This window comes from Macadamia integrifolia, chromosome 12 (genome assembly GCF_013358625.1).
Source record: "Macadamia integrifolia cultivar HAES 741 chromosome 12, SCU_Mint_v3, whole genome shotgun sequence".
Classification (NCBI taxonomy): Eukaryota; Viridiplantae; Streptophyta; class Magnoliopsida; order Proteales; family Proteaceae; genus Macadamia; species Macadamia integrifolia.
In genome coordinates, this window is record NC_056568.1 from 13,153,405 (window position 1) to 13,162,524 (window position 9,120).

General features: G+C 37.2%; 1 protein-coding gene across 1 annotated transcript in view; it reads left to right on the top strand.

Moving 5' to 3' along the window:
- Positions 1-380: 380 nt before the first annotated feature.
- LOC122058062 (dolichyl-diphosphooligosaccharide--protein glycosyltransferase subunit 1B) overlaps positions 381-9,120 on the top strand; it is a 17,347-nt gene continuing 8,607 nt past the window's right edge. Inside the window, exons 1-6 of the mRNA XM_042620490.1 lie at positions 381-590; positions 1,258-1,302; positions 2,473-3,104; positions 5,527-5,674; positions 8,595-8,774; positions 8,918-8,986. Coding sequence (XP_042476424.1) covers positions 468-590; positions 1,258-1,302; positions 2,473-3,104; positions 5,527-5,674; positions 8,595-8,774; positions 8,918-8,986 — 1,197 coding nt within the window. The 5' untranslated portion in view covers positions 381-467. The remainder of the gene's footprint in view (positions 591-1,257; positions 1,303-2,472; positions 3,105-5,526; positions 5,675-8,594; positions 8,775-8,917; positions 8,987-9,120) is intronic.

The following is a 9,120-nucleotide window of genomic DNA, read 5'->3' on the forward strand; positions in this document are numbered from 1 at the left end:
TTGATCCAAGAATTCTACTCATTCCTATTCAATTCGAGAAACAAGTTTATCAAACACCAAATAATTCATTTTTATTTTAAAAAATGTGAAGAATCGTTTATGAAACTTATACAGTAATTAGTTTTTGCTGGCCCAGACCATCGATAGAATCATTACAGATCTCACCCCGTCTTTGGGGGTGTTTGGACCCAAAAATTAAATCATTAAAGATCTAACCAATCTAAAGCTTCGTTGCAATACGGTCCAAGTACAAACTGTCACGACCTTTAGGACGGACTTTGAAGGCTATACCTGGCCCAGTTCCAGTTTAGGGTTCCAAGAACCAGTGAATATGAAGACTGGAACTGGACCAGAATGGAATCTAAAGTGGACCAACCAATGCAGATCCATTGTAGTGGAGTGATAGTCTCCTTTTATGCAAAGTCCCGAGTTCAGGTCAATCAGACGAGGAACAGAGACGACCAGCCATGGGAGCTTTGCTCGCATTTCGATTTGCCCTAGTTTTCTTCGTTTTTTCAGTTCTTTCATTAACGGCTACATCTTCATCTGTTTCCCCGCAGGACCTTCAGATTGTCAGCGCAGAACGGAGGGTAATTTTTCTTAACTGGTCGAAATTTCTTTATGCTATAATGCTTGTCGAAGTCAGAATTTGAAGTTTTATTGGTTATATTCGATGCGTAATCTGCTTTGTCTGTCGAACAATCAAATCGAAACAATTCATCGGGTGATTGGATCTTTGTGAGTGTGGGCATTTCAATCTGTTTCCTTGCGAACTCTGTTAGTTTAATTTTGGATTTGGAAATTGTCTGCTGATAGATCTTTAGTATCCTTTGACATTTTCTGTATAGGAAAGCTTATCAGTGCTATTTCTTGGGTGTGGAGGTGAAAATTTTGGATTTTCAAATTTATAACTTCATTTATTCAGTCCAGGTTTCATGAATGGGTTATATTCTCTCTCTTCTCATCATCTTATATTTAGCGGTGCATTTGAAGTTCTGCAAAAGTTATTGGATTTTAGCTCGAAGTTGTACTTGATTACGTATAAAGATCAAGAGCTCAAGAGTTTCAGTGAGTGAACATCACTAGTAGCGCTGTTTAGAGTTCCCCATGAGGCATATTCTATTTATCCATATGGTTGCTTAACTTATCTACTTGGTATCTTTGAATTTTTCTTGTTTTATTTCAATTTTTTGTTATATGAAACCATGAGTTCAACTGATCTGAACTTTATCATTGACATTGTGTTAATGGATGCAGATTGACTTAACATCTCACATTGCGAGGGTTTTCTTGACTTTAAAGGTATTTTCTTCCAACCTAATTTCATTGAAACCTCAATGTTTGATTGACCTGTTTAGAACTTCCTTTGAAATACAATTTCGATATTTTGAAAGATTGTTTGGGAACCTGGCCACCTGGGTAGAGAAACACTTCTATTTCCTGAATGGGAGAAAAATTTATGGAACCTGGTTCTCTTTGCAGTATGCTTGTGTAAGAAGGAGAGGGAGAATGAAACACTTTAATGCCTTTAGCATGATAGTCCTCTGGTCTTTTAGTCTTCAAAGAATTTAACATTGACCTGAAGACCTAGTCATTATGAAGATCTTTAGCATTTTAGTCCTATGTGTAAATCTGCATCTCAAAAGACCGATCTGATGAGAGGAGGGTGTTCATAGAAATATTAGGAAAGGGATTTTTCACTCACAATGGAAGTGGGATTAACACTCCCCCTCACGTGTACAGTTCAGAATCTCCATACACATGGAAGAAAATAGGAAGGGGAGGTGGAGCCATATGGAACCGGAAGGGAGGCAGGACATAACCTGCTTTGATACCATGTAAATGTCCATTTCAAAAAACTGACCTGATGAGAGGAGAATGTTCACAGGATTAGAAAATCTCACATACAATTGAAGTGGGATTAACACTATGGAGTTCAGTCACCACAGAATTTAACGTCATGTTATGTTAAATTGTAAACTGTAATGTAGGACAACCAGGCAACAGAGCTCTGATGCCAGTTTGATATAGAGCTTGGGTTCCTTCAACAATTTCAATCCACAAAGAGCGAAATAGAATCCTAAGTGGTAATTAGCTTTTTATTTAATTATGGGAGAACAGTGACCATAAAACCCAAAATCCGACCAAGCCCAAGACTCAGAAACCCATTTACAATTGTAATTGCAAACATGCCCTCCATACAAAAGTTGCTAGAAAACTCTGATAACTTCCAAATGAGTTGAATTTTTTGCATTGCCACATTTACTGTTCAGAAACCTTCACCTGGAACATACTTGTCATCATTGTCATCACCATTAGCAACAAGACAGAAGAACAAAAGCAATAATAATTATACTGTAGTAATAATCCAAGTTAGAATGATAATTAGTGATGTTGGAAAGCATTTCTATTTTATCCTCGTACAGTTTCCAATGTTTTGGTATTTATACGTGGTTGATGGATCTCTTTCAGGTTGAAAATACCGGGGCATCTCCTGCTTCAGAAGTCCTCCTTGCATTCCCACCCACCCAAGTTAAACATTTGGCGCTGGTCAAAGCAGCAGCAACTGTAGGGAAACGGAAAAAGAAATCTTATGTGCCCCTTGATGTCAGCCCCAAAGTGCTACCTGATGCACCAAATGAAGCTCAATTCTTATCTATTTCTTTGCGCAATCCTCTAAAAAATGGTGAAACTGTATTGCTGGAAGTGCTTCTTGTGTTAACCCATGGTCTAGAGCCTTTCCCTGCAGAGATTGGGCAATCTGAGTCTCAGCTAGTGTATTATCATGATAGTGCAATAATATTGTCACCTTATCTTATTAAAGAGCAGACCACATATATAAAAACACCAAGTAACAAGGTTGAATCTCTCACAAGAGTAGAACCCACTAACCGTGTGGGTACAGAAATAAAATATGGGCGGTATGATGACCGTCATCCATATTCGTATGCTCCAATAATTGTTCATTTTGAGAATAATAGCCCATTTGCGGTTGTCGAGGAACTTGTGCGTGAAGTTGAAGTATCTCACTGGGGCAGCCTTCAGGTTAGAGAGCACTACACATTGGTTCATGCAGGTGCTAAACACAAGGGCATCTTTTCAAGGTTAGTTTGGCTGCCGGTTATATGTGATTATGTTTTTAAATTACTATGTTTCTTAAAATTGGTTGAAATCATGGATTCTGTGATTCTATTTATTATATATTTTAATACGATATGCAAAATTTAGTTACAAAGAGTAGAGATTATGTCATCATATAAGTTATATTTGTTATCTGAGACAACTGGTTTAGCATGATTATTCTTTCCCCACTCCCCACCAAAAAAAAAAAGAAAAAAAAGAGCTTGGTAAGCATGATGTTGTGAAGAATGTCAATTAAACCGGATGGAAAAGAAAATTTCTGTTAGGGAAGGGATCCCAGTTGGCTCATCGATAGCTACTCTTGATCCAACATGTGGAGGAATGGGATGTCTCAGAATCACTCCCTCCTCTTGGCATGTAGAAGGAGTTTTCCTTTTCAAATTTAGTGGAAACTTTGATTGAACTAATTGAGTGGAAGTTCGTGAATGTTGAAGATGCCAGCTCATTGAGATGGTAAAATCTTTGTATTTTGTTAATCAAGTCTTTTATATGAAGCTCGTCTTCAACTAGGAATTTGACCAAACCAAGTTTTACGATTCATCCACTCCTCTTTTTACCTTTTTTCCCCTTTGGGGTGCATTAGTGGAAGTCAATGAATCAATTGGGATTCATCTCCAAAGTAACCATGGAGGAATAATGAGGAATCATCCATCGTACCAGCTGTGATGTGCCTTTTTGGGCAACTCCACTATTTCTGCTGCATGCCAGACCGTTGAAACACAACTGGTCCTTAGGTAAGGTTCCAGGTTCGGTCAAAACCTAAAACCTGAAACCTGGACACTTTTTCCAGTAATTTTCCATGATGGGTTTTGAGGGCCAAATGGTCAAATTAGGTCCTGGAACTTCTAGGAAACTCTATTGTGGGTCCTCTAAACATAGTGGGAACCTTTAGATTTTAAAAATACACCCAAAATAGTTGTTTGACTTAGGCCCCTAGTTTGGTAGTGTGCGTTGTATATATTCTCTAATAATGCATATTCCAAAGGTTCAAAATCTCGGCTGAAACTATGTACTTTTTCTGGGCTAAGAAAAAAAAAAAACCACTCAATTCCATGTGGAATTTCGGCCGAAACCTGCCCCAGATTTAGAACTATGCCTATTCCACACAATGTTTATTACTAGAACATATATAATTCAAGTAAAAAAACTTAAATATGTATATGGAATGAATAGACATCAAATTATAAACCATTTCATAAATCATGCATTATACATGGTTTGCTATTAATAGTCAAATATATTGGAGAAGAATACAAGCAACAAGTCACTCCTATGTCCATCCTAGAATTTTAGACTCCTAGTACCACACTACCACATTGAGTTCCGGGTAGGATCAAAACCACTAAAATGTTGTTGGCTTTCTATTACTGCCGAAGCAAGTTATTCTCCAACTGTATCACAAAGCTAGCCATGTCATAGTACGGCGGAAAAAATGCTCCAAGTCCTCCCGAGCAATCCTATAAATGGAATCATCAACATTGAGTGCCAACCACCAAGTATTTATCATTTTTTTTTGCAAAAATTAGTTTTTGGGAAAAGTGATATAACTGGAACTTTGAATCTTGCACAAATCTTCCAACAACACAGCAAATTGTCACTTCCACTGCATTCTTCTACTACTCAAGTACTTGTTCCAACCTTGTACAAGAATGATTTGGCCAAGAAAGCATAAAAAATGGGGTTTCCACTTTCCAAGCTTCATCGGCGAAACTAGGCTAAATGGGTCACATTTTGTTCGAAATGTGGTTTTTATAGTATACCCAAAGTAGTGTTTCAGCCAAAATTTCAGTGAAATGAAACTTTGGACCGAATATGACCAAACCTTGAAATTTTGGTGAAAATATATACTGTTTTCAGTATCGTATTGGGTTTCATTTTGACCCTTTGTCAAACCAAAATATTTCGGTTGGTTTCGCAAAAATTTCAGCGAAACTGCGCACCATGCCCTTAGGGCTAGATCCACCAAATCAATGTGAGGAATTAGGAATTAATAATTCATTTGATTAAACTTCTAGCCTATCTCATTTTTCCTAGAACTGAGTGATTTTTGGACTTTTTGCGTTAACTCAAAGATGGTGGAGAAGTATCAACAAGATGTTGAGATGAAAAGATCTTAAGGGGATATGAAACTAGTCGTAGACTAGATTCAGCTTGTAAATGAAGAAAGAACTATTGACACTTTGCAACTCTAAGACTACAAGTAAAATAATATAAGGATTGTGTTCTCAAACATCAAAGTGAAGAAAAAGGACACATTTTTACATTTGACAATTGAAAAAAAAAAAAAAAAAGAAGCTCTGTTGCATTCATTTATATTGGTTCATGTTGTCTTTTTTGGTTTTAAGGTCATCAGCATGCTAATCTTCTAAGTCTTCCTTTTGGCAGGGTTGAATTTCAATCAAGACCAGGTTTTAGTGGTGTTTCTTCATTTAAGAATCTTCTTGCAAGACTACCCCCGCGGGTGCACTCTGTTTACTATCGAGATGAAATAGGGAACATCTCAACATCACGTTTACGTACTGATTCACTGAAGGTACTGATAGCATCCTATATTTTCACCTTTTAGAGGAAGATGTTGGTTATTGGGGTGAGTTTAAATTTTTAAAAGGAAATTGTATTTTTAGAAAAGTGAAATTTATGATTTATAAACGATGTCCTAATTACCATTGACTTTAGGAGATAAATCTTGGAAAATTTATGAAGGAAATTTAAGATCACTACGAAGTAGCTTCTCAACTTCTTGACTAAGAAATATCTTTAAATTCTCAATTGTTTAATGTCCAAGACCTGTTGTCTTTTACATTTGATCTGATAGGGTTGTTAATAATTGTTAATAATTTTCAACTATAACCTCTGGACACAAAAATGACCTCGAGGATTGCTTTACTCAACAAGACTCCACATGTCATAGATTTGTACGAAAAGTTAGTGTGGGGGAAGTTAAAGAAGACTTGAGAAAGATGAAAGCAGGCAAGACACTAGGCCCTGATGTGATCCCAATAAAAGTGTGGAAAACACTAGGAGTGTGTGGGGTTATTTAGTTAACCAAGTTGTTTCACAGGATTATGAACACAAGGAAGACACCAGATGATTGGAGGAGAAGCATTGTAGTCCTATATTACAAAAATAGAGGGGATATTCAAAGTTGCAATAACTATTGAAGCATAAAATTAATGATTCATACTATGAAACTATGAGAGAAGGTTATTGATGCCTGCCTAAGAAAAGAAACTAGGATCTTGGAGAACCATTATGCCAAATAGATCCATGACAAATGCTATCTGCCTACTGAGGAGGCTCATGGAAAGTTATAGAGCCTACAAGAAGGATCTGCACATGGTCTTTATTGACTTAGAAAAAACATATGACAAAGTCCCTAGAGATTTAATCTGGCATATCCTAGTAAAAGGTGGGGTGTTGAGTACATATGTGGATATAATTAAGGACATCTATGAGGGCGTGTGACTAGTGTGAGATCTGTGAAAGGTTAAGGCAGGTAATTCCCAATTGCGAGTAGGTTACATCAAGGATAAGCCTTAAGCCCCTATTTCTTTGTGCTTATCATGGATGAGTCAATCAAAGGCATCATAGACGAGGCCCCCTTGTTGTATGCTCTTCGCCAATGACATCGTTTTAGTGGAAGAGATTAAAGCAAAGATTAATGCTAAGTTGGAGCTATGGAGATCAACCTTAGAAACAAGAGGTTTTAAAATTAGTAGATCGAAGACGGAGTATATGATGTGTAACTTTAGGGAAAATTCTATAGGACCGTTGTGCTACCAACTATGATGTATGGGGCGGAATGTTGGGCAATTAGGTAGTGTCATATAAAGAAGTTATGTTTAGCTGAGATGAGGATGTTAAGATGGATATACGGAAAAACTAGGAAGGATAAAGTAAGGAATGAGAATTAGAGCTGATTTGGGAGTTGCCAAGATCAATGACAAGCTTTGCGAAAGTCGTTTAGAGGTGGTATGACCATGTTCAAAGGAGGCTTGAGGACGCCACAGTAAGGAGGAGTGATCTGATTTTGATTGAAGGAGCTAAAAGAGCTAGGGGCAAGCCTAAAATGATCATAGGCAAAGTGGCAAGGAATGACATTTATAGTCTCGGTCTTGTCCCAAGTATGACCTTGGTTAGAACCTATTGGAGGCTAGGATCCATTTAGCGACCACATTTAATTGAGATTCTCCTAACTTGTTGGGCTGTGCCTCTTTCCTCTTACTTTCATCTTTTTTTTTTCCTCGTCTCTCATCTTTTCATTTTTTCCTTACCCCTTTCTATTTGGGCTTTTCCTATTTTGTTTTGTGTGGATCCATGTAGCCGACCCCATTAAGTTGGGATAAGGCTGAGTTCGTTGTCGTTGTTACCTCTAGACACAAAAATAGAGTGTTAGCATAGTTCAACATGAAATTGTCATTTGTTTTTTTTTTTTTTTTTTTTTTTTTTTTTTTTCTGTATGGGACCTCATTCTAATGCAATCATATGGCCAGTGCCCCAGATACCTTACTATTGGCATCTTTTAGCTAGACCAAACAATGGTCTAACGAGATGAAACTGCAAACGTGGTCTTTACAAACTCAATATGCAGTCCTGTTTTCAAAATAATGGCATCAAAAAGAGTCATGAAGGTTAAGAACATAGACTATTATCACAGGAATATCTCACAAATAGAAGGAAATCAGACACACCAAAAGAAATAAATGAGGATAAAAATCTAAATTTTTTTAGTTCAAATTGAATTCCTCTATTAAGTTAAAGGTGCATTCTGTCTTTTAGGGACTCAGAAATCATCCTTTTTGGATCTGGAAAGACTACCATTTAAGGGTGACTCATCTATAATTGCTAGGTGGTTTCATGGAAGCAGATCTGGTCCTTCAAAGTAATTACTAGACATGGAAATATATTCACCGAAGCTGAGCATTAACCAACCTGTCACCCCCCGCAATCACCCTCACTTTTTCTTCTCCTTGGAAGAAATCTTACCATGTGAACAGTGGCCCAGGTTTTGCACCCCCCACTCCTTGCCTTTTTGTTGAAAAACTTGGTTATTCATCAAAATAAAAAAATATTCTCCTCCTGGTATGGCTTTCTCTCTTTCCCATTTCTCCCTTATCTTACCTGTTGTTTCTACAACCTTTATGTAATTTCCCAAAATATCTATCTTGATGTTAGATTCAATTAGCCTATATGTCACCTGGGGAGTTTTATCCTAACAAGTTGGTAAGGTTGGGAAAGGTGGGTAAGTGGGTTCATTGATGATATGGACCTTAGAGTTTTCCTAAGTAGTTGTAGGTGAGATTAAAACTTCTACAGCCTTTGGCGTTGTTGCTTCTGCTTCTTTCTCCTAAAGAACTACTGGAATACATGCAAAATACTAGATTATTTTAATAATCACATAGTAGACCATAGTTGTCTGTTTCGATTATGCTGACTTGGGGTTTTTCCTGCAGTCTGAACTTGAAATTGAACCGCGATATCCTTTGTTTGGAGGCTGGAAAGCCACTTTTGTTATCGGATATGGGCTTCCGCTGCAAGATTTCCTCTTTGAGTCATCTGATGGAAAACGGTACCTTAACTTCAGTTTTGGATGTCCTCTTGCTGAGACTGTAGTTGACAAGTTAACCATAAAAGTAAGTGAACCACTTTTATTTTGTATTATATAATGATGCATCTTCCTTGCCTTGATTCCTTTTCCAGGATGCTGTTTACTTTCTGAAACATGCATACAGAAAAACTACTTTATTTTAGACACTGAATCAATGTCGTGTTTCAGGTGGTGCTCCCAGAGGGATCAAAAAATCCTAATGCTGTGGTTCCTTTCGTGGTGAAGCAACATCTTGAGGTAATAATAATATGCACAATATTATATCTTCTAAAATATATGTGTAGTATGTGTTGATGCCTCTAAATTTCTGGGAAAACCTGTGTATAATTTAACTTGGCATGATCCATTTAAGCGCTAAAGAAAGGCCCTCT